The sequence below is a fragment of the Loxodonta africana genome, chromosome 18 (assembly GCF_030014295.1).
Source record: "Loxodonta africana isolate mLoxAfr1 chromosome 18, mLoxAfr1.hap2, whole genome shotgun sequence".
NCBI lineage: Eukaryota > Metazoa > Chordata > Mammalia > Proboscidea > Elephantidae > Loxodonta > Loxodonta africana.
In genome coordinates this window covers 70279802-70304466 of record NC_087359.1, presented here as the reverse complement: position 1 = coordinate 70304466, position 24665 = coordinate 70279802, and the positions used below count along the sequence as shown (strand labels likewise).

The 24665-nt window shown below is 48.0% G+C and overlaps 2 protein-coding genes across 3 annotated transcripts; one reads left to right on the top strand and one right to left on the bottom strand.

Annotated features, from left to right (window-relative positions):
• The first annotated feature begins 34 nt into the window (after positions 1–34).
• On the top strand, positions 35–12122 carry TP53 (tumor protein p53). Of its 2 annotated transcripts, XM_010596586.3 has the most exons (12): positions 67–174; positions 4931–5037; positions 5635–5736; positions 5911–5932; positions 6023–6283; positions 6730–6916; positions 6999–7111; positions 7366–7475; positions 7790–7932; positions 8035–8108; positions 10441–10547; positions 11141–12122. In XM_010596586.3, exons 3-12 carry the CDS (start codon positions 5663–5665, stop codon positions 11220–11222), a joined length of 1173 nt encoding a protein of 390 aa, XP_010594888.1. In that variant the 5' UTR covers positions 67–174; positions 4931–5037; positions 5635–5662; the 3' UTR covers positions 11223–12122. The 2 variants fall into 2 exon arrangements, with proteins under 2 accessions (XP_003416950.3, XP_010594888.1); XM_003416902.4 differs by lacking the exon at positions 4931–5037 and having other exon boundaries at positions 35–174.
• A 2788-nt stretch (positions 12123–14910) lies between these two features.
• On the bottom strand, positions 14911–24505 carry ATP1B2 (ATPase Na+/K+ transporting subunit beta 2). The gene is made up of 7 exons (XM_064271735.1): positions 23816–24505; positions 21894–22022; positions 21460–21564; positions 21147–21352; positions 20645–20701; positions 19766–19864; positions 14911–19659 (listed from the first exon to the last, which is right to left on the bottom strand). The coding sequence occupies exons 1-7, from the start codon at positions 23925–23927 to the stop codon at positions 19495–19497; spliced, it is 873 nt and encodes a 290-aa protein (XP_064127805.1). The 5' UTR covers positions 23928–24505; the 3' UTR covers positions 14911–19494.
• Positions 24506–24665: the final 160 nt, after the last annotated feature.

The window sequence follows — 24665 nt, the reverse complement described above, 5'->3', positions numbered from 1 at the left end:
CTGGGATTGGGAGTTTCCCTTCCCATGTGCTCACACTGGCGCTAAAAGTTTTCAGCTCTTCAAAAGCCCAAAGCCACCATCCTGGTTGCAGCTAGCTGCTGGGCTCTGGCGGTACCTGGTGTCCGGGCTCGGAGCGTGCTTCCAAGGACGGTTACACGCTCGCCTGAGGTTCGGGTAAGCTCTTGACAGCCTGATGAGTCCTCTCTAAGCTTTCGGCTCCGTGCATTTTCAGCTCGGAGATCGCAGGGGCTGGGGGTGGGGCATTGGAGATTTAGCGAGTTTTGGAGTTTGGCTGACGGATCAACATAGGAGTGCAATGTTTCGGGCCCTGGGGGTAGAGTAAAAGGATGTTAGTACCAGCAGATTTAGAGCTTTAACACCTGGGCGGGAGAGTGGGGCTTTAGGGGAAACTTGAGCCGGCCTAAGAGATTCTTCCCCACCCTACCTTCCTATCCAAGTACCAGGTATGGGAATCCTGAAATAAGACGCTCAACGAGTTGGGGTCTGAGTCTGTCCGATCTCGGAACATTGGGAATTCATGGCTCGAGACTAGAGCCCATGGCATCCTGGTGGACTCTCAGGCTCCATCCCAAAAGATTATTTGAGGTGATAACAGCAAGCCCGAACTGGTAAGGGTCCATAACTTCCGGACCTTTGTCCTTCCTGGCGTGGTCTTTCCAGCCAGCCCCGGCGCTGCTAGGTGGAGATAATTCAATTAAAGACTGTTAGGAGAGTCCTGTTATTGTTTGGCTCTACATTTGCATTTCTGCCGCTCGCATAGCATTTCCGGTTTCTTTTAATCGGAGCAGCTCACTAGTCACCCGATGGGAGGGGAGTAGAAGGAAACAGAAAATGTACTTCAGACTAGTTCGTATTACTTGCGGAGGAACGCTGCTCTTTCTTTTCCCTTTCTTTTTTCCCAGGACTTATTAGTTACCTCTTTTGTATAAAAAAAAGGGGTATTTGTTTTGATGCAAAGCTCAGTCTCTCCCCCTCTTGAATGGTGTGCCCCACCCCCGGTCGCCTGCGATCGAGGCGGACGAGACCACTGCGTGGGATGGGTTAAAAAATAAAAATGCAGAGTGCAAACCTGGATATTTCCGAGAAGGCTTACACTTGAAAATCAAGGGTGAAAAAGTGGCAATAATGGGCCGTTGGTTTGTGCCTGAGAAACAATCTATCTTCTACCTGGCTTTGGGCTAAGCAATTCCAATTTCGGACGCAGCCTGAACGTCCTGAAAGCGGAAGGGGCGGGCCTAGGGGAAGGGCGGGCTCCGAGGTCCCAAGTCCAGCCCTTCGGACCCTGGTGGTTCTTGCTGGTGGGAGGGAGGCGGTGCGACCCGCTTGAAGCCCAAAGAAAGTCCATTTCTCCCGCATCTCCATCACGTAGGGTCTTGGTTCATTCAGCAGTTACCACGCACCTGCTACGAACAGGCACTGTGCGCGGTATTTAATGTGTTTCTTGTTTTCTTTACTTGTAGCAGCTACACATAGTGCAACTTCGAGTGTACAGGAAGATGAATGTAACCCATACGTCCATGAAAATATAGAACATTTTCATCACCCCCGAAAAGTTTTCTCATGCTTCTTCCTCCTCAATCTCGGACCCTCCACACACACCTTTATTTTTATTTTTACCATAATGGACTAGTTTTGCCTGTTCGAGAACTCCACATAAATGGAGTCATACAGGATGTACTCTTTTATGCCCGGCTTCTTTCCTAAAGCATGATGTGTGTGAAATTCATCCATTGCATTTATCAGTGGTGTTTCAGTATTTTTATTTATATATTTCACCGTTTACCCATTCTCTTTTTGGTGGCCATTGAGTTGGAAACACGTTTATTTCTACGAATAAAGTAGCTATATTGGGCACCACAATAAAAAAAAAAAAAAAGAAAAATGTGAAAAAAGAAAACAAGGTAGTGTCCTCAGTCGGATAAAGGGAATCCACGACGGTTTACCATCAACAGCACACATCATAGTGAGAGTCTGAATGCTTTTCCTCCACAATCAGGAGCTAGGAAAAGATTCCACTCGCATCGCTTCTGCGATATAACAAAATCCTAACCAAGCAAAAAAAAAAAAAAATCATAGCGATTGCAAAAGAAGAACTTAAATAGCTTTATTCACAGCCAGTTTTGTGTATATAAGAAATCCTCATAGAAAATTCATGAAAAGCTACCAGTGCTAATAAATACAGCAGGGTCACGGGTGGCAACAGCAGTATACATAAACCTCCCTTTGACTGTCACTCCCAATCCCATGAGCACACATACCTGTCTCCCAGAAACTGTTGCGATCATAGCAAAAATGTTGTCAATGTTAATTGTGGCCTGTCTTTCGCACTTTTACATGCATATGTTTATAGGCAATAAATAGTCGTTTTGTGTTTTGTTTTTTTTTTTTTTTTAATTTGCCTTGTGGTTTGTGATACATGGAGTCCCTGGGTGGTACCATTAAAGCTGGGCTGCTAACCAAAATGTTGGAAGTTCAAGTCTACCCAGGGGCACCTCAGAAGAAAAGCCTGGCAGTCTACTTCCAAGAAATCATCCACTGGAAACCTTAGGGAGCACGGTCCTACACTGACACACGTGGGATCACCGTGAGTCAGAATCGACTTGATTCTGACAATACTGTGTTTTGCTTTTTTCTACAAATTTTATTTATCACCCAATCTGTTTTGAGATAATACGTTTAAAATACATACAGATATATTAATTTCTGTAAACTACTGCAGTAAGCTTCTTTTGTGAATATGCCATGTTTATTTAGCCATTCTATTGAGGGATATTATGTGTCTCCTGCCACTTGCCATTAGGAACAGCACTGAACATTTTTTGTAAGACTCCTTTTTGCTGCTCACATGCAAATATATTTTATGGAGTTGATCCAGGAGTGATTTTGCTGAATAGTAAGGTGTGTGCATTTTAAATCTTTCCAGATACTGGTACTTTGCTTCAGATCCTTTCCAGAATCGATTTTTCTTTTTTGTTTTCCTAATCAAATAACTTTCAGCAAAAAAAAAAAAAAAAATGCCAGCTTCTGGGTGAAGCTTGAGCAACATAATTATTAGATCTTGGATGTGGTTTCAGACAGCCCAGGTTCAAATCCCTGGCCCTGCCCCTTGGGAGCTTTATGAACCTGGGAAAGTGACTTAATTCCTTTGACCCTCGGTACCCTCATCTGGTGATAATACCTACCTTAAGGGCTTTCTGAGAGGATTAAATGAGATAAGCCACAGAAAGCAGTGGGCCCTGGAGGGTGCCTGTAAACAACAGCCATTGTTATCGTGGGGCCTGCCCCTCCCTGGAGTCCCAGCAGTGTTGATTTCCTCCCCCATATAAATGTCTGGCCTCCCCAGCCCTTTGGAAAGTCCTCTTCAACTTCTGAACATTTTGTGTCATGGCCACCTCACTGGTACCTGTGGAGAATACCTGCTCTGAGAAAGTTTGCTAGTGATGGCCTGCTCTTTAGAGAAAGAAACATTGCAGATTCAGTTGCTACTGAGGACTAAAGTGTTGGAATCAACTCAAAGGCAATGGGCTTGGCTTGGGCCCTCCTATGGGGTTGTATATCTCTGAGTGGAATTGAGACCTTGAGTACCCCCATCCCAGAACAGCCCTTCCTGATGTGTTTACCAAACAGGTCCCTGAAGGAGGTGAACTTGAATTAACAGGGTGGGGGCAGTACTGCAAAAGCCCCACTAGCCCACCATGACAAAGTTCTCATTCTAGAATAAGGATCATTATCATATAAACAGTGGCATAGTGGTTAAGAGCTCGGGCTGCTAACCAAAAGGTGGGCAATTGGGATCCACTAGCTGCTCCTTGGAAATCCTATGGGGAAGTTCTACTCTGTCCTATAGGGTCGCTATGGGTCAGAATTGACTCGATGGCAACGGGTTAATGGGTTTTAACAGTTATTGAGGAGTCCCCGGGTAGTCGAAACAATTAACACGCTCCACTGCTATCCAAAAGGTTGAAAGTTCAAGTCCATCTAGAGGTATCTAGGAAGAAAGGCCTGGTGATCTGCTTCCGAAAAATCAGCCATTGAAAACCCTAGGGAGCGCAGTTCTACCCTGATACACGTGGGATTGCCACGAGTTGGAATCAACTTGATGGCAGCTGGTGGTGCTGGAATAGTTATTGAGCTCTTACTGTGTGCCAGGCACTTTTCTCAACTCTTTCTATTCCTCATAATAACGGAATAAAGTAGGTACTTTAATTCTCATTTTAGAGTGAAGGACACTAAGGCACAGCGAAGTTAGGTTACTTCCTTAAGTTACGTAGCTATTAGACTGGGATGCAGGCCTAGCCTGCCTGCTTCAGAGCCCCTGCACCCAGGGGCTGCCCGTGTTTCCCAGCTCCTGAGCACTTTGCACTGAAACCACAAAGATGAGTAAAGTTTAAGTTCTGTGAGTGAGGAAGCCAAAAAATTATTCCTGTAGTATAGGTATTGTGATTGTTTCCATTTTACAGATGAGGAAAAGTGAGACCCAGAGAAATGAAGTATGTTGTCTAAGGTCATGGGCAAAAAAAATTTTTTTTTTTTTTTAATCTAGGGCTTTTGCCTTCTGAGTCCCTCCCTGCCATAAAAGTCTTTTTTTGGTCATTGATCTGGAGGGACCCTGGTTTTTCTCCCCAAGACAAATGTTTGGGATTGCTTCTCCTGCCTCCCCGCATGCATGCACGTGGTCCATGCCCTCTTCCTGTTCTACTCGGCACTGTGTGGAGGCTGTGATAACTGACCCTTTGCCAAACAACCTCAGTTGGAAGAACTTATTGGCTAAGATTTGCACCTTAGGCCTTAACTGATGACAAAGAGAGTCCTGCAGAGTAGGTTGTACAGAAGTAAACATCTCACTCTTTGATGTTTGAAGCGTCATTTTTTATAAAATTCATTCCCCTCCTGTGTGTACCTTTGGCAGGTCACTTAAACCTTCTCCGAGTCTCACCTTTTTTACCTGTAAAGTGGCAGGTGTGGCTTTCAGGACAAATAAGATAATCGCTGTGAAAGGATTTTACAAACTCTTAGGTACGTAAGAGGGAAAGCCTTAGACTAATGTACCCCTTCCACCAGTTGCCACTGAGTGGGTCCCAGCTAACTCACGGTGACCCCATGTGGCAGACTAGAGCTGTGTTACATGAGGTTTCCAATGGCTGGTTTTTCTGAAGTAGATCACCAGGCCTTTCTCCCAAGACATCTCTGGGTGGACTTGGTCCTCCAGCCTTTCAGTAACACCCAGGGACTTACGGGCTGGGGCTGCTTCATCTTTGTTAACGGGAAGGAGGGCAGAAGTAAGGTGTAAATTCTGGGAGGCTTATAGATTTAGTGGTAGGGAGGTTGGAAGTCCCTCTCTAGGTTTTCCTTGAAGGGAGTGGCAGGGTCATCAGCTGGGGTCGGGGGGACAGGAGCAGCCTGGGTTGTGGTGAAAGGTTTGAGGAGAGGAGATGTGAAAAGGCAGTCTTGCTCCCCAGGAAGTCGGGTGGGGAGCCCACTGTATCCCAGCCCAGTAGCAGATCCATAGGCTGTGCTTCAGACCCTGGATGGTGTTGGGGGAGGGATCCCTCCCAGCTGGGGGACCTGGGTTTGGGCGTGTCTAATGTTGGACCCTCCCTTATTCCTCCATAGGGGCCAGATTGCCCTCCCTGGAGCTGCAATGGAGGAGCCCCAGTCAGATCTCAGCACCGAGCTCCCTCTGAGTCAAGAGACGTTTTCATACTTATGGGAACTGTGAGTGAAGGCCTGGTGGGAAGGCCAGGTTCACTGCCCAGCCTGCAGTTGCTGTCCCCACCCTGCCTACCCCACCACACCCCATCCATCCCCAGCCTCCTAGCAGAAGCGTGTGAAGCAGAGTCGTAATCAGTTATCAAAAACCAGTACTGACTTTCTGCTCTTGTCTTTCAGCCTTCCTGAGAATCCGGTTCTGGTAAGAACTGGGGGTGGGAAGGAACCAGGGGCTGCAGGGCCAGTGGGCTAGCAGCCTGGCCATTTTGATTCTCGTTTCTCCCAATTGCAGTCCCCCACACTACCCCCGGCAGTGGAGGTCATGGACGATCTGCTACTCTCAGAAGACACTGCAAACTGGCTAGAAAGCCAAGTTGAGGCTCAGGGAATGTCCACAACCCCTGCACCAGCCACCCCTACACCGGTGGCCCCCGCACCAGCCACCTCCTGGACCCTGTCATCTTCCGTCCCTTCCCAAAAGACCTACCCTGGCACCTATGGTTTCCGTCTGGGCTTCCTACATTCTGGGACAGCCAAGTCCGTCACCTGCACGGTCAGTGGTCCTGAGGGGCTGTTTTATACATGACTTCTTGATACCTGGCCATCTTCCCCCTGGGTTTTGTTGTTCAGAACTTTAGGTTTCTTTTCCAGCCTGTGGCTTCTTGTCCATCTTTCTAAATTTCACCCATTTAGTCTGTGACCCTTGACCCATACCCCAAAGTTGAATTTCCCCTGCTGACCTTTGGCTTTCATCCATTTCATCATACTCAAAATATCTGTTGCATGGTCTCTTACAGGGATGTGGAAAATTGCCTCCTTCTCTCACATTTATTCCCTTCCTTTTGAATATAAGGTGCTATGACGTAGACCCCAACCCTGTCATCTCTGGGCTACCCTCCCAACATAGTACATGGCTTTCAGTGGGTGCTTCAGCAGTGCTTGTTCATTTGACCCCTGGGCACTTGCCCCCTGACCTTCAACTCCTTCTTTTTCCTACAGTACTCCCCTGACCTTAACAAGCTGTTTTGCCAGCTGGCAAAAACCTGCCCAGTGCAGCTGTGGGTCGCCTCACCACCCCCGCCCGGCACCCGTGTTCGCACCATGGCCATCTACAAGAAGTCAGAGCATATGACGGAGGTCGTCAAGCGCTGCCCCCACCATGAGCGCTGCTCTGACTCTAGCGATGGTGAGGGGTCAGGGGCTGGCGATGGGACAGGGGTGGCTGCCCAGGGCCCCATAACCCCTAATTTCTCTGTAATTGTTCTTAGGCCTGGCCCCTCCTCAGCACCTCATCCGGGTGGAAGGAAACCTGCGTGCTGAGTATCTGGAGGACAGCATCACTCTCCGACACAGTGTGGTGGTGCCCTACGAGCCGCCCGAGGTCTGGTTTGGCAATGGGGCTCTCTGGGAAAGGGGACCCGGAAAGGGGTGTTAGGGTCCATCCAGTAGGGGCAGAGGCTTTCTCCTGCTTCTTACTTGACCTCCCTACAACCTTATGAGGTATGCAGAGAAGGTGGGTTATTCCCATTCCACAGTTGAGGAAACTGAGGCTTACAGAGGCTAGAAGCCTCCCCTGGTTGCTACTGGTCTTCTGAGGTTTGGGTAACCTCAACCTGGGCCTGTATTCTCTCCCAGGTTGGGTCTGACTGTACCACCATCCACTTCAACTTCATGTGTAACAGCTCCTGCATGGGGGGCATGAACCGGCGGCCCATCCTCACCATCATCACACTGGAAGACTCCAGGTGGGGACCCACATGCCACCCTTCATGCTGGCACACTCCTCCCCAGCCTTCTGTCTGTCTCTGTCCCCTAAGCCCCTCCCTCACCATTTTCTCCCAGACTACCACCCGTTCTTCCCTCTACCCATATGCTCCCTCCCAGTTTTCTTTTCTCTGGCTTTGGAACCTCTCTTGCCTATGGCTTCTCAATATGCCTGGAGCTGGAGCATAGGCCCCAGATAGGATGAGGGGAGTTGGGAGTAGGAGGGGCCTGGTTTGCAGCAGAACATAGGGTCCAACTTCCTTACTGCCTCCTACCTCCCTCTTACCCTGGATAGTGGTAATCTGCTGGGACGTAACAGCTTTGAGGTGCGCATTTGTGCCTGTCCTGGAAGAGACAGACGTACAGAAGAAGAAAATTTCCACAAGAAGGGAGAGCCTTGCCCAGAGCCGCCACCCCCTGGGAGGAGCACTAAGCGAGGTAAGCAGACAGGAGAAGAAAAGGTGGAAGAGACCGAGATGGTGCGATTCTGTCCAGAATTCACTCTGTACCCTTCTCACCACCCCTTGCCTATTTCCCCAGCACTGCCCACCAACACCAGCTCCTCTACCCAGCCAAAGAAGAAGCCACTGGATGAAGAATATTTCACCCTTCAGGTACCAAGTTTGGGGGAGACAGATAGTCATCTCTTATCCCTACTCAGTGGTATTGGGTAAGGGCAGAAAAGGTATAAACATAGGGACTGTGAGGTTTGACTGTCCTTTGTTAGATGCAGTTTCTCTATCCTCTCTTTTCTCTGTTCATGGCTCTGACTTTGTAAAGTTGAAAAGATTTAAGTTTCAAGTCTGACACACAAAATGCTATTTTCTTCTTGGCTGCTTTGCCTGCAATTAGGGTACTTACCATCAGGGGGCAGTGGTGGCTCAGAGACAATGGCTTTTGGTCATAACTTCAGAATATCAGCTTGTACAATTGTACATTTTAGAGAACCACCTTTCAGAAAGAAACTTGTTTAAGAGATCGCTAAAATAGTTCTATGACTTTGTCAGTGCTTGGCTACATGCACTACTAAAGGGGTAAACCCTACTTTTATCTCTCGTCATCACTGGCCACTTCGGTGCACTTCCTCTCCCTGACCCTAACCACCAGGGTTAGGTCAGATTTCATCCCCAGCAACCAAGGTCCAGGTCATCAGGTACCCATAGGCTCAGGAGTCTGTGCAACTCCCTGCACTTCAGACTAGCAGTTGTCGTTTCCTCCTGCCCCAGCTCCCTGGGGCTAGGTCACAAGCTAGGACTCTGTCTTTTTTCATTGTCTGCCTTTACAGCCTTTATCTGAATTGAGCCACCCTGAGCTAAGTCAGAGTCCCACTGCCCCTTGTGGTAGGTTCATTAATTCTATATAACAGCTCACAAAATTCAGAGACTATTACCTATACTTAAAATTACCCATTTATTATAACCAGAAAGAATAAAGGGAAGGTCTGGGAGAGTTCAGGAGCCCTGGTGGTACAGTGGTTAAGAGCTAGGCTGCTAACCAAAAGATCGACAGTTCGAATCCACCAGTCACTCCTTGGAAACCCTATGGGGCAGTAGTACTCTGTCCTGTAGGGTCTCTGTAAGTGGGAATTGACTCGACAGCAGCAGGTAATACAACTTTGCCTCCCACCTACCTCCTATGTGCTGTTATTGTCAAATATATTTCTATGTTATGGACCCAGCAATATAATTGTATACATATTGTTTTATAGAGTTGTTTTTTAAATCAGTTAAGAAATACGCTTCCTTCCCTGTTGAATGGACTTAGTGCCCTAATTGAAAATCAGTTAACCATAGATATATGCATTTATTCCTGGACTTTCAATTCTATTGCATTCATCTATATGCTGAGCAAATAAACCGAGAAGCTGAACTCTGTGAAGAAGAATGTGGTATCAGGATTGGAGGAAGACTCATTAACAACCTGTAATATGCAGATGACACAACCTTGCTTGCTAAAAGTAAGAGGACTTGAAGCACTTACTGTTGGGGATCAAAGACCACAGCCTTCAGTATGGATTACACCTCAATATAAAGAAAACAAAAATCCTCACAACTGGACCAATAAGCAACATCATGATAAATGGAGAAAAGAAAGAAGTTGTCAAGGATTTCATTTTACTTGGATGTACAATCAATGCCCATGGAAGCAGCAGTCAAGAAATCAAAAGATGCATTGCATTGCGCAAATCTACTGCAAAAGATCTCTTTAAAGTATTAAAAAGCAAAGATGTCACTTTGAGGACTAAGGTGTGCTTGACCCAAGCCATGGTGTTTTTAATTGCTTCATATGCATGTGAACGCTGAACAATGAAAAAGGCAAACAAAAGAAGAATTGACACCTTTTAATTATGGTTATGCTGAAGATGTTGACTATACCGTGAACTTGCCAGAAGAACGAACAGATCTGTCTTAGAAGAGGTACAACCAGAATGCTCATTAGAAGCAAGGACGTCAAGATTTCATTTCACATACTTTGGATGTGTTATTTGTCCCATAGGGTTGTTATGAGTTAGAATCAACTCCATGGCAATGTTTTTGTTTTTGTTTTTTAATGGGAGAGTTCACTGCACAAGACTTCCACTGTCCCCATGAAGGGACACACTCACCTGTGCATGGAAGTTCTCCCCATTCCTGGAAGCCCCAAAAGAGGAAGCTCCCAGGTTCAGGGTACCTGAGTCACTGTGGCCTAATGCATATGTTTGACTTGATAAATATACATGATTGACTGTATCATGCCCCCTCCCTTTCTGAGGTCTGTGGTCAGGGTAGAGTTTGGGGCTCCCAATTATGTGCACATGTTTAAGTGTTGCCTGGCTGTTTTAGAAAACAAAAGACATCTTGATTGCCCGGGATTCCAAGGGCTATTTTCAGAAACCAGAGACAAAAGGCCATATTGACTTTTTTAATCCGAGGGCCAATACTTCTTTATCCTCCCTCACACCTGCAGATCCGTGGGCGTGAACGCTTCAAGATGTTCCTAGAGCTAAATGAGGCCTTGGAGCTGAAGGATGCCCAGGCTGGGAAGGAGCCAGAGGGGAGCCGGGCTCACTCCAGGTGAGTGACCTGGGCCCCCTCCCAGCCACTGCCCTATCTTCCTTTGCTGGAAATCCATGAGATTCAATTTCAAATCCTACCCTTATGGTAAAAGACAACTAACCCTAGCCATTGGGTCCACAGCCTACTGGCACATCCCTTTAAATTCTTCTTCCACCTGTATCATACAGCCACCTCCCTGCCTTAGGGGGTCCACGAACCCTTCAAGCCCGTGGATGGTAGCGGGTGGGTCTTTGCCATTCCCAAAAACCCTTAGCTCAGAGCTGGGGGGTCTCAAGTAGGGGCCTAATAAGTGTGAAAGTGTCAGGAAGAGCTGAGAGTACTGGCAAGTCCTGTGTGACTTCAGTACTCCTCTCTGCCTCAGTTTCCTCATTTGTGAAATGGGGTACGTGAAGATTAAGAGATTAATATGCATGAGTACCCTAAGGTACTCAGTAAAAGTGGCTGCAGGTGGTGGTTACGATTGTAACTTCAATTCCTCTTGCTCCAGCCTGAGGCCCTTCAAAGCCTTGTTCTAACCCAACCCTCTCACTGGTATGATGTGCCATCACACACCGCACCCCCCCCCCCGCCTTTTTTTCTCTCCTCTACAGCCCTTCGAAGTCTAAGAAGGGACAGTCTACCTCCCGCCATAAAAAACCAATGTTCAAGAGAGAGGGACCTGACTCAGACTGAAGTCCTTCCCTTCCTGTCCCCCATTTACACACCCCACCCCTGTCCTCCTTTCCTACTATTTTGAAACTCAGGTGCTTGAACCCGGTTTCATACAGGTGTGCCTCCGAAACACCCAGGAATTTATCATTTACCTTGGCCTGGGCCTCTACTAAAGAAGTTGGCCTGCACTGGTGTTTTTTATGGGGTGAGGGCAGCTGGGACACTCCAGCTTCTATTTTTAAGGTTTTTACTATAAGGAATGCTTGGGAGAGATAGGATAATATTCCAGCATGTAAGAGTTAAATTTTAAAATCAGTCATGGAACCAGCCATACCTGGGTTGGAAGCCCAGAGCACCAGCAGACTAGCCAGGGAAGCTATCTCAAGGTGTTTAATTTCTCCTGAAAGCAATGTACACATCTATAAAATGCTGATACCTACCTCACGGTGCTTGCTGTGAGGTTAATGAAATGATGTATCTATGACCCAACAATCCCAGAGGGCTGGGAGGTCATCAGCCTGCCTGGCCTTAGAACCCTCAGGTTACATGGCATCTGGGCCTTGGCCCCTTGGGGGTGCTAGTCCCCTGTCCCTGTTGGTTGGTGGATTGACTGGGTAACTGGTTAAGGGGAGGGAGTTTCCAAGTCCCTTTTTTGCTGGCCTAGCCAGCTCCTGTCTAGCCTGTCGGTAAACCTCAGCACCTTAAAGGAAACCTCACCCCATCACTCTCGCTGGAGGATTCCGGCTCCTAGTGGGGTCTGTATCCACCGCCATCTGTTTTACTGCCCCCAGGTGCTCAGGGTCTAATTTCTTTTGCACTCTGGAGGGCACATCTGTGTTCTTCACCTGTACGCCTTCCCCTCTTCCCTTTTTATATCCCATTTTTATACCTTTCTTATTTTACAATAAAATTTTGCTATCATCTCTGTGTTTGAGGAATGGGTACCAGTGTTGGCCCACAGGTGCAGGAGTAACTAAGGAGGTGAATTTGGGAGGCAGCCCCTGAGCCTCCAGGGAGTGTGGGCTGGGGGCCCAATGCCTGGGTTCCGGGAGGGGAACAAAAGCTGGAGACTGGGTCAGTCTGCAGGCTGCATGACAACAAGGGAGGGGGGTGACTCCATTCATAACTCGGGAACCAACTGTCCCTCCTCCCCTCCTGCCAGGGCTGGCATGAGGTTCTCTCCCGCCTCTGCTGCTTGGGTCGGGTGGCTGCCCCCTCTCACCAAGGATTATGGGATTTAAATGTCTGATTTAGCAAGCCTCAGCTGCTGGGGTGGCCATCTGCTCCATGGGAGAGGGACAGGATACCTGGGTCCCCAAAGGGAAAAGGAGTGGGTACTATTGGATGAAGAGGGAGGCCTGCCAGCAAGGGTTCCAGGGAAGTGGGGGTGGCTAAGGTGAGGGCCAGGATGTGAGGCTGGGGCCTTCCCAGCATCCTCTCATCCTAGGCCTTGTGCCAGGTAGTTGAATGAATTGAAGCATTAAACTCTGCCAGGAAAACCTTTCAAAGGGTTTCTTGGGGTAGGGAAGAGAGTTGGGGGCCTAAGCACACCCCCGCCTTATCCTCTTCTTCAGTACTGCTGGCTCCCAGGGAGGAGGGGTGGGGGCAGGCTCTCCCCATCACCCACAGCTGCCTGCACCAGCGCTCAGAGGGACAACCAGACGGGGGACATGGCCTATCCTGCCTCCTCCCCTGTGGGGGAGGAGGAGATGGTAAAGTCCAGGGGGGCTTCTGAGGCCACTGTCATCTCAGCCAATCAAGCACGTTTAAATGCCAGTGAGAGTTCCTTGCCTTGCCTCAAGGATCCCAGAGGGCTGGGAAGCCATCAGCCTCCCTGGCCTCAACTATGTTTTTTCTCTCTCTTGGCCAAACGCTCTCCCCAGAAGACCTGGAACCACCTCCTTCAAGGTCCTTTAACTTAGCCATCTCCCTTCACCCACTGGGGCCTTGGCAAACCAAAGTTCTTGAAACTCAATCCTCCCAGCTCTTGTAGATGGGTCACCTTGGAGTTCCCTTTTTGGCCAGTGTCCAACACCCCCTCACCCTCAACATTTCCCTAGGTTGTGTCCCTTGTTCTGTTTTTATTTCTGCTGTACTCCAGAAAGATTCATTCTGGCTCTGCTGATCACTTCTTTGTGAGGTGATCACTAGGCTGAGAATTATGAGGGCTGGTTTTGGTCCCAGCTCTGCTGTGAGTTGCATGACCTTCAGTGTGTACTTTATCTCTCTGGTTCCACTTGCTCACTTCCATCTAGTCAATGGGTATTCCCTGGCACCTGACCCTGTGCCAGGCATCCTGACGGATTGACCCCTGCCCTCAAGGTCACACAGCCGAAGCCCTATCCCATGACATCTGGAATCATCTCTCCTAATGTTCTCATAGCTTGGAATCCACAACCTTAAGTCATATTTTTAGTTAATTATTTTTCTTCCTGATTTCAAGAACAAGGTCTCAAAACCTATGAAGCCCCAGCAAAAGTTGTACTCTGAGGAAAGTGTATAGGCTTAAGTGTTTTTATTTAAAAATACATGAGAGAAGAAACCTAGGATGCATTCTAAAAATTAAGACACAAACTGAAATGATTGAAAAAGAAAAACAGTTACAATAATAAATCCAAAAGCAGAGACTTAAAAAAAAAAAAAAAATGAGGTACATTTAAAAAGGGAAAAGGAAAAACTCCAATTTATATAAAATCTAAAATTATGCCAGCTTCATTAATATTAAAACCCGATATATCTTAAACTTTTTTTTTTTAAGTTGCATTTAAGTCAATTCTGACTCAGTAATCCTATCAGAAAGAGTAAAACTGTCCATTAGGGTTTCCTAGACTGATCTTTACAGAGGCAGACTGCCACATCTTTCTCCCACAGAGGGGCTGGTGGGTTCAAACTGCTGACCTATCAGTTAACAGTCAAAGCGCTTTAACCATTGTGCCATCAGGGATCTTGTTTTAAACTATAAACCATATTTCTAAATATAATTGCAAAATCTCAAACTATTATCAAGTAGAATGCACCAATGAATTACACTATGACTGAGTGGGGCTTATTCCAGGAGCACAAAGCTGGTTACAGCAGAGAATCTATCAGCAAAATCCATTACATTAACAAAGAAGAAAAATTATATGACCATATCAATAGATGCTGAAAGGAATTTGATTAAATTTCATCAGCCCTTAAAAATAATTAAAACAGTAATAGGCTGGTAATGGAATACCAGTAAGTCAATATTTTCCTAAATGGTAAAACACTAAGATAATCTCAATTAAAATCAAGACCTAGTTGGGATGTCCACTATCACAGTTAGTGGTTCTAATGCAAAAATCTTTTGCTGTTCATATGATTATTTGTACCTAAAATCCAAATTTTATGAAATTAAGAGAATTTGTAAGATGGATGGATAAACCAAAATCAAAGCCATTGCCGTGGAGTCAATTCTGATTTATAACGACCCTATAGGACAGAGTATAACTGCCCCATAGGGTTTCCAAGGAGCACCTGGTAGATTCGAACTGCCAACCTTTTGGTTAGCAGCCATAGCTCCTAACCACTATGGCACCAGGGTTTCCAAGCCAGATGAATAGTAGTAGATAAACACAAAAATATTAATTTTATTTTCTAACAAAAGCACTGAGAAAAGTGAATGCAAAAAAATTCCATTTGCAATAATGACAAAAGCAACAAAATATTTAGGACTAAGTAAGAATGGTACATAATCTATACAAAGAAAACTGTAAAACCTTATTTAAGGACGTAAGCCAAGATCCAAACAAAAGGAAAGATTGTGTTCTCAGATGCGAAAACTTCATATCCTAAAAAAGTCAATTTTCCTGAACTAAATATATAAATATAATGCAGTTCCCATTAGAATCGAACAAGCTTTGGTGTTTTTGTGTTTATAAATTGGATAAAATCATAATACATTTTATAGAGAAGAATAAATGCCCAAGAATAACCAATAATTGTTTAGAAAAAGAATCGGTGACCCTACCTGCTTTGCTAGATATCAGAAAACCTACTATAAAACTACTGGGATCAGATCAATATGGCTTGGTATGTGGAGCAGAATGGTAGACAAACTGGGAAAAGCAAGGAATGAATCCAGAAATAGATTTTAGTATATAGGAGAATTTATTTATGGACAAAGTTGGCATTTCAGTTTCAGCAGGAATAATTTTTTTTTAAATAAATGAAGCTAGCACAACTGGAAAAATAAAATTGTATCCCCAGTTTACACCACATCAAAAAATAAGGCAGATAAAGTCTGTTAAAAAAATTAAAATGAAATTTAAATCCTGCAAAAAAGTCTAGAAAATAAGAGTATATCCTAGTGACTAAGAGGATCTTCCGATCCAGACCAGAAATCCAGAGACTACAAAAGAACAACTAAGTGTATTCGACTATATGAAAACAAAGGCTTTTTAAATGGCAAAATCAAGAGGCAAACAACAGCATGGGGGAAACTGTGCAATGCAGAAAACAGTTCTACCATTGTCAAGGAGCTCTAACGAATTAACGAGACGGGAATAACAACGGGTAAATGGAATATTATATAGTCATTAAAGAAACGAAATAGAGCTCTATCAGGTAAAGTACTTGCACAAGAAATTATTGAGAAAAGCATGATGCACAAAAGTGTATAATATCAAATTTTGGTATAACAATGACCAAAAAACAATGATCCTTATGTGTATGGTGGGGTGTGTGTATGTTGCATTTGTGGTAAAATTGTATATATATGTATGCATATATAATACAACTGTTTTAAGACAAATTCTAAGACAAACTCATTGCAAAAAAGAGAAATAAGCCTCAAGAATCATAAAAAGACCAGACTTAATGGTCTGACAGAGGCTAGAAGGACCCCAGAGGTCATGGTCTCTGGACCTTCTGTTGGCCCAGGGCTGGAACCATTCCCAAAGCCAACTCTTCAGACAGGGATTAGACTGAACTATAAGATAGAAAATGATACTGGTGAGGAGTAAGCTTCTTGGATCAAGTAGACACGAGAGACTATATGGGCAGCTGCTGTGTGGAGGGGAAATGAGAAGGCAGATGGGGACAGAAGCTGATTGAATGGACATGAGAATACAGGGTGGAGAGAAGGAGTGTGCTGTCTCATTAGAGGGAGAGCAACTAGGAGTATATAGCAAGGTGTATACAAATTTTTGTATGAGCGACTGACTTGATTTGTAAACTTTCACTTAAAGCACAATAAAAATTAAAAAAGAAAAAAGCCCCAAGAAGAAAATAAAAATTAGCTATACATCCTCTTCCCCCATAAACAAATAAACATCGCGGTATATACCCATCCATCCTTTTTTCTGTGTGTGTGTGTGTGTGTGTACTTTTTTTTACCACCAAATCAGGATCCTACATTTCACATTGCTATGTTACTTCAAGTTTTCTCATCTGTCTCTAGGCTTTTGCTGACGCTCTTCTCTCCCGAAACCACCCCATCCTTTAAACCCCAATTTAAATGCTACCTCCTCTAAGAAGTCTTCCCCTTGAACCCCCAACAGAAACTGGCTGACCACTCTCAATTTTGTCATCTACAGCTTTCTCCCCCTTTCTTGAAGCAGGTGTAAATCTACCTTGTATGAGAGTTTCTGTGTGCTCCTCACCTCTCCTGTTAAACTGGGAGCTCCTTGAGGGCACGAACTCTGTCTCTTTCATAAGTGTATCCTCCTGGTGCCTAGAATGCACATAGTAGGCATTTTATAAGCATGACTGTACATGTACAAACAAATGCAGGCCTTCTGCCTCTCCCATATTGAGCGATCTCAAGATTTAAAAAAAAAAATTCTGATGCCGACTCACGGTGACTCTATGTGTTTCAGAGTAGAACTGCGCTCCATAGGTTTTCAATGGCTGTGACCATTTGGAAGTAGATTGCTAGGACTTTCTTCCAAGTCACCTCTGGGTAGATTCGAACCCCAAACTTTTAGTCAGTAGCTGATTGATTAACCATTTGTGGGGCCCAGGGACTCCTGATCTCAAGATATTGTTGCTGTTGTGTGGCCATCAAGTCAATTCTGACTCACAGTGACCCTATAGAGCCAAGTAGGACTGCCCCATAGGGTTTCCTAGGCTGTAATCTTTATAGGAGTAAATCACCAGGCCTTTTCTCCAGTGCAGCAACTGGTGGGTTTGAACCTCCAACCTTTCGGTTAGCAACTGAGCACTTAACCATTGCGCCACCAGGGCTCCTTGATCTCAACATACCAAAAAACCAAAACCAAACCCGTTGTTGTCGAGTTGATTCTGGCTCATAGCGACCCTATAGGTCAGAGTAGAACTGTCCTATAGAGTTTCCAAGGATCGCCTGGTGGATTCAAACTGCTAACCTTTTGGTTAGTAGCCATAGTTCTTAATCACTATGCCACCAGGGTTTCCTGATCTCAAGATACCCAAAAACCAAACCAAACCCACTGCTGTCGAGTCGATTCCGACTCATAGTGACCCTATAGGACAGAGTAGAACTGCACGATGGAGTTTCCAAGAAGCGCCTGACAGATTCGAACTGCTGACTTCTTGGTTAGCAGCCATAGGTAGCACTTAACCACTACACCACCAGGGTTTCCGATCTCAAGATGGTAGGCATTAAATTAGTATAATCAAAGGAGTAAGCTAAGGGGTAGCTACCTAGACTCTGGAAGGAAGAGATCAAGGGTGGGGAGTCATCCCCAAGACCTGAGTAACCCCCAAAGGAAAAAAAACCAGGATCAGCCAAATCCACCACCCACCCCCTTCCCAGGGCTCTTCCAAGTGCTGGGAAAGGAACAACCCGCACGCAGGGCTCTGTGTATGATATATATTTATATATATAATTGCTCTCATTTTATTGTACTTTATCCTCTTTTTACAGTAGATCTGACACAGGCATTAAATAACTGCAGAGAGAGACTCCTGGGGGGAAAGGGAGCAGGAAAACTGGGGGGCCCAAAGGGAAAAGACACAGAGCCGGCAAGAGAGAAAAGGGCAGGGTCTCTGGGGACAGGGTGGGGGGCTGCTGCAGCATTTTAAAAGGGAGGGAAGAGAGGGTGAGGACGTGAAGGGAAACCGGAGGAGAAAGAGTTAAAATGCCTCTATAACTAAAGCATACTCCGAGCAGGAAGGCCCCTCATTTAACATTCTATGGGCATCCTGGGGTTTTGAAAAAAAATGGCAGAGGGGTCTGAAAGAAATGGAGATGGAGCCAAGAAATTCAGAGCCTCCATCGGGTGGGTGTTTGAAACTTTCAGGCTGGCATGCAGAGGAAAGAGACGGAGTTAGTGATTCATTGGTAACTGGCTAAGAGAAGCCAGAGAGAGGGTGGTGGAGGCAGAGCTGGGCCCAGGGGAAGAAGGTGGAATAGTCCCATAGCCAGCTGATGTTTCCAAGGTGGCCACCGGGGACAGAGCCAAAATGGCTGCCCCTCCCCCAGCGCTCCCTGGGAAGTAGAACTTGAAGGATATTCTGGGAAAGCTAACAGGGGGAAGGGAGACATTGGTAGAAACAAAGTGAATATTCAGCCTAGATCAACTCCACCCCTCTGAGTAGTGGCTAAATGGGGGATGGGAAGGATCAAGAAGGAATTGGAGTGGGGGACCACTAGAGGATGTTCCAGAAGAATCAACTCAGCCTTCTCTTCCATTCTCTCCCGTGGGAGAAAACCTCATTTCCCAGCTCATGCAGTCACCACAGGGTGAGAAGCAGAAGAGGAATATGTGAGGAAATAGGGAAAAGGCCACAGAACCACCTTGTCCTCAATTAAAAATGGTTTCTTTTCAGGGAAGGGAATACGGAGGGAGAGGAAGCGAAGACCTGCCAGAGGAGCTAGTTAAGTCAGAAGCCATCAAGATAGCCACTGTGTAGGTAAGGGTGAAAGTGTGAGGGAACAGAAAGGCAACAGAGGCTGAAGCTTAGGAATGGAAGTACGGATACTACATTCATCTCTGGGAAGCCAAAGGTTGGGCATTTTCACAGCTCTCTGGGAATAGGAGGTCAGGAGAGGTGGGTAGCTGTGAGGACATTCCACTCACAGCTAAGCCAGAATGAGAAAGGCTTCTAACTCCTCTGTGGCCATCTGACGGAGCTAGATTTGGGAGAACAGGCTGGAACACGTGTGTAGCCAGGGAATCACAATGGACACTGGGCTGGACTGGGAAGTGAGGGAAAAGGGGCGAGACTTAGATAAGTCATAGCTCTGTTATAAAAAATACCTTTGGGGTGGGTGAGGGAGGGATCAGGCAGGGTCAGGGACATTCCAGAAGCATCCACGGGAGAGAGGTAGGGGTGGAAGGAAGGGGCCTCAGGTTTTGTTGATGCGGAGTTTGAAGGCCACGCGGCCAGCGAACTTGTCTCGCTCATCGTCTGTGGCGATGTTGGCAGCGTTGATGCGGCATTCCACGTTCACCTCCACATTGGGGGTCACATTCAGGAACTTCACAGCCACCAAGGGCTGCGTGTAGTTCACCTGGGCCAGAGAGGGAGAGTGAAGGTCTAGGCTATGGCAACTCAATCTCTTCCCCAAGAACTGCTCCCCTCAAGGATCCACTATCTCAGCCTCCCATGGGACTTACGTGGAACTTTTTGCCATAGTATGGGAAGTACATGAGGTCGATGTTGCCATTGGCAGGGAACATCACAAAGCTGCCGAGGTTCTCAGCATCTTCCTCTCGCTGTAGGGATGCAGAAGGGTAGGAAAGAGAGAATGTTATGGGCAGGAGCCCAGAAGCTCAGGGTTCCCCAGGCTTCCCTTTGCTCTTCCTTCACTCCTAAATTGTTCCTGCCTGTTGAACTGTGGATCTGTGTGTGTGCAGGGGGGGAAATGTCCTGTCTGTCTCATCAGACTAGGAACTCCTGAAGGGCGCTAATGGCACTAAACCTCCTACACCACTCCCACCCCAAGCTCTTACCCCATTGTCAAGAGTCAGTTTCTGGAGCAGAGCCAAGAGAGAACAGATAACATGAGTAAGGTCTCAGTAGGATGCAAGAAGGGTTGTGAACACAGAGGGAAGTAAATTCCTAGAGAGAACAGGGTTGGGGGAGCAGGGCTCCAAGGCCCTCTCACTGGTGGCAGGTGCTAACAAATCAGCAGCTACCAGACACCTAAAGAGAACTAAGGAGTAGGTGAGATGCGGAAGGTAGAGCAGAAGACATGGACGACCAGGGAATAAAGAAGGTGGAAGGGTTAGGGAGACACGCCAGACACCAGGGCTTTGGTGGAGGAGGAGAGGGAGGTGTCTCTATCCACACCAGACCAGGCTTCTGTATCCTAGAGAGAGTCAAGAGGGGTGGGAGCACGTTGGAGTTCAAGTCTTATGGGAACCCACTCTTACCCCCTTGTCCCTATAGTGACGTGGCTTCTGGGACCAAAGAAGACAAGGCGAGACAAGTGAATTACATGGAAACAATGAAGGGCATATAGTTGGACAGGTGAACAAGGTCCCCAAACTCACCTTCCCTGCACACGTAACATTCATGCTCTGGTTTGCTCCTGCATAGAAGTTGATGACCTGGAGTGAAGAAGGAGGGTGGTGAGGGTTAGAGGAAGAAGTCGTCAAAGACACAGGTATCCAGTCTTCTAGCTACAGGCCTTATCCTCCAATGGCCCCACCTCTCTTGTTCTCTCGCTCAAATATCCAAAAATCTCTCTAACCTTCATTAACCAACCAGCTGCCTTTGAGTTGACTCCGACTCACGGCAATCCCATGTGTGTTAGAGTAGAATGTGTTCCACAGGGTTTTCAATAGCTCATTTTTGGGAAGTAGCTCACCAGGGCTTTCTTCCGAGGGCATGTTCTGGGTAGACTGGAACCTCCAATCTTTCGGTTAACCGCCAAGTGCACTAACCCTTTGCACCACCCATGGACTCCCTAATCCTCATTAGCCCCAGGGAAAAGAAGCAACTGTGAGCAGAGTCCTCTTCTCTGCTCTCCCTGAGGACCAAGGTCATGTGTACCCGGTTCATCTTGATGAAGACACAGGGCTGCCCAGTGCTGTAACCATAGTGAGTGGGGTCTCCAATGCCAGAGCAGTCACCCAGCTGGGTCCGGTTGAATTGGCAGGCACGTTTCGGGTAGTTGAGGACTCCATTATCAGGCTGTTCATAATAACGTCCAGGGCGGCAGATGTCATTCTTTTGGGCTTGGATTGAGTCATTATAAGCTATGAGGGTGGGAGAGAGAGAGTCACAGGCCTGATGTCCTGCCCCCAGGAACCCCAATCCCCTGCTCAAGGTCCTTAAACAGTTACATAGTGAGCCCCACACTCACGCTCCAAGAACTTGTTGAGTTTCTGAACATGCTGATCCCAGCTTTCAGTGTCACTGATGTTGACAATGACATCAAGGTTCTCAGTCTTGGGGCGAATCATCAAGCCTAGACAAGGGTAGGGGCATGGGGTATATGTGAACTGAGAGACCACACACAGAGGAAGGAAGGTGGAGATAGGAAACACCAACCAGAGTGAGGGAAGGGGTGAAGATCTTCATGGAGGGAGATTTCTATGAACATCTGCTGTTTCCCCAGAACACAGCTTTCAGGTGCAGGCAATGGAAAGGAAGGAAAACTTCAAAAAGAATTTCCCAGCACAGGCAATTGGATCATCAGAACCATACACCTTCCTGTGAGTTTTCTTAGCCTGTGAGTTCCTTTTGGGGGGCAGGACAGTGGTTAGCGTGGCTGGCAGAGGGCACCTCCTCACTCACCCGGTGTGGCTAGTCGGTCCTGGTACTTGGGAGTATGGTCAGAAACAGTCTGTAGCATCACCCACATTGTGAGGGTGAACATGGCTGTGAGGAAGCCATAGAAGACGAGGTAGAAGAGAAGGATAAAGGCTAGGGAAGAGGAAATAAGGTCAGTAAATTTCAAGTCTCCCACCACGACCTCACCTACACCCATTCATCCTTCTACCCACTCAGAAGTTCTGCTCTGGGATGTCCACAAGGATGTCCTAAAGCCCTCCCTTGGGAGCAAAATGAGAAGCTGCAGAGGCAGTTGTGCCTGGATTCCAGCCATGATTCCCAGCCCCCTCGTGGTCCTAGGGCACAGTGAAGCGCAACTGTATGGTGGTCATGAGAGACCTAAACTCTCGTTGCTTGGACAACCCCAAGTATAGGCTGAAGTAATTTTGCCTCAAATCACATTCCGAACTTCACCATCTGTAGCCCTGAAATAGGCACAACATCTGTTACCACTACCTTGGTGTTCACGCTTAAAACTCCTACCCTAGTGACTTTTTATGCTGGCACTGGCCACCATTCACAATCAAGCTCTTATTTATACCACCCCTTCAGAGCCCGGACCCTCACAGCATGGATTTGTACACCACACTTAAATAGCAAAATTTTCTCTCTCCTGGTTCCCCACAGACATCAAACCTTCAACAGAGCTTATGAAATGAAGGACCTTACACTCCAGACTGGTTACAAAATCTGAGAGTGATGGCTATCAAGTACCGTCAACAGTCACACCCCAACTCACACACAGCACCGAGGGCAGAGGCAGGGAATGCTGTGGAATCTCCCACAGGCCTTCCCTGATCTAGTTAGGTCCTTGTGGATGGACATTTGACACCATGACTCCATCACTCACTCAGTCTGGTGGAAGTGCCTGCGGTTTCCACCTCTCTCCCACCTCAGACCCCCATTCCTTCCATCTCAGAAGACACTTCCTCCAGGAAGCCTCTTCAGGTTCTCCCAAGCATTCTCAGATCCCAGGGGCTGGATTAAGGGCAAACACCACATTGGACCTGCCTTACAGGTTCCTAGATGGGTGGGCTGATGAGGGCAGTGTTCCCTCAGAGTTGGATGAGTTGTAAACTATGTCACACTGTATCCCCTATGCTTCCGCTTTCCAGCTTGACAAGCCCTTTTGAAAGAATTCCACCTCTCCCCTGCACTGCTGCCCATCCCCAGACCCCAGGCAACGCACAAGTCGCTCCACATGCCCTGAGTCCCACCATGGTATTGGGTGGGGAACTTCCTGAGCCACGAGCCACCCCAACTCCACAGACACACCCGCCAGATGATGTGCACATCTCACCACCACTGACCACTCCTCCCTCCGCCGCCGACACCACACAGTGCCCCCGTTCCCCACCAGCCCGCCACCACAAAGCAGCCAGAGGGCTCCCAATGCTCAGCGGTGGTACACAGACAACTGACCAGCTACCCCTCCAGCATCCCGCCTCCCACCTTTCCAAAACCCGCCCCTTCGTGAATGTTCCCAGGGTCCAGAGGGTGGGCACCAGCTAAAAATAGACGGGGTTGGCGAGCTATCCAGAGCCAGGGGGGAGATAAGGGGAGCTCTCAGAGCCGGGACGACGGTGTGAAGCTGTCCGACCCCGAGAGGGAACGCGAGCGCCGCGGCGCGGACACGCGCTCAGAGCCGGAGACCCCCCGCCCGAGGGGCTCCGCGGGGGGCGGGAAGGCGGCCGTGACCTACTTTCTCCGCCTCCGCAGCGGCCAGCCTGGGAGATTAGACTGGTGATCGGCCCCCTCCCAGCCCAGAGCCCGGCAGGGGGCCGGACGCCGGGACCCAGGAGTGGCGCTGAGGCCGCGCCAACCGAGCCCTGCGCCCACGAGGCGTGGCCCGGCGCCCCCGGCCCTCGCGCGCCAGCCCCACGTACCCCAGCTGGTCCCGGTGCGGCCCATAAACTGGTGCGTTCTCGGGTTCCACACGAACTCCTTCCACTCCTCAACCACCTGCCCGCAGCTCTTCTTCTCTTTCCGGATAACCATCTTGACAGTGCGGGGCGAGTCCTGGCGCGGGGCGGGGGGCTGCGGAGAAGCCGGAGCGCCGCGCGCTGAAGACCCCCACGCACCAGAACGCGCGCAGAGCAAAGGCGGTGGGAGAGAGGGAGACCCTCTCAGATATGCGGCTGCTGCAAATTCCCAGGTGCACAGCCACGCGCTGCAGGGTGCTGGCAGCGCCGCGGAGGATGCACGGATCCTAGGCCCCCCGACTGCAATGAAAAGGGGGGCTGTCAGAGCAAGGAAGGATAAAAAAGGGATAGGGGTACGAATCCAGCTTCACCCCCAAATAGCTTAGAAGCAAAACGTAAAAAGGTGCAAAAATAGACGGCTATAAAACCAGAGAGAAACGAAGAAAAAAGCGGGGTGCAAAGAGGCGGGGAGAGGTGGGGGAGGGGGACGCCCTGAATTCCGAGATGCAAGGAGGCTGTGGAGTGGGGCCAGCCACTGCTCAAGGTTCCTCCGCCGATCCGAGACCACCGCAACAGCTCGGCTGCGGGGGTGGGGTGGAGACGCGCAGTTAGGGGACAGCCAAGGATGGGGGTCCCCAAGCCGAGGCTCCGCTCCTCAGCAGTGCGGGGCCGGCTGCCGTGGCGCGCTGTCTTTATAGTCGGCAGCTCTGGGGGTGCCCGCCCCCTTCCCACCCCCAGAAGCCCCGCCTCCCCGTCGCTGGCCCAGGCGACCTCATACATATGCAGATATGGAGAAAACCATTGGGCCCGCCCC

Excerpts from the sequence above, each read along its gene's own strand:
- TP53 (XM_003416902.4), top strand. The coding sequence starts at position 5,663 with ATGGAGGAGCCCCAGTCAGATCTCAGCACCGAGCTCCCTCTGAGTCAA. Across the intron at positions 5,737-5,910 it reads TTTTCATACTTATGGGAACT|CCTTCCTGAGAATCCGGTTC; the intron begins GTGAGTGAAGGC and ends CTTGTCTTTCAG. Across the intron at positions 10,548-11,140 it reads GGGAGCCGGGCTCACTCCAG|CCCTTCGAAGTCTAAGAAGG; the intron begins GTGAGTGACCTG and ends TCTCCTCTACAG.
- ATP1B2 (XM_064271735.1), bottom strand. The coding sequence starts at position 23,927 with ATGGTTATCCGGAAAGAGAAGAAGAGCTGCGGGCAGGTGGTTGAGGAG. Across the intron at positions 22,023-23,815 it reads CCGCACCGGGACCAGCTGGG|CCTTTATCCTTCTCTTCTAC; the intron begins GTACGTGGGGCT and ends CCTCTTCCCTAG. Across the intron at positions 21,565-21,893 it reads GGACCGACTAGCCACACCGG|GCTTGATGATTCGCCCCAAG; the intron begins GTGAGTGAGGAG and ends ACCCTTGTCTAG.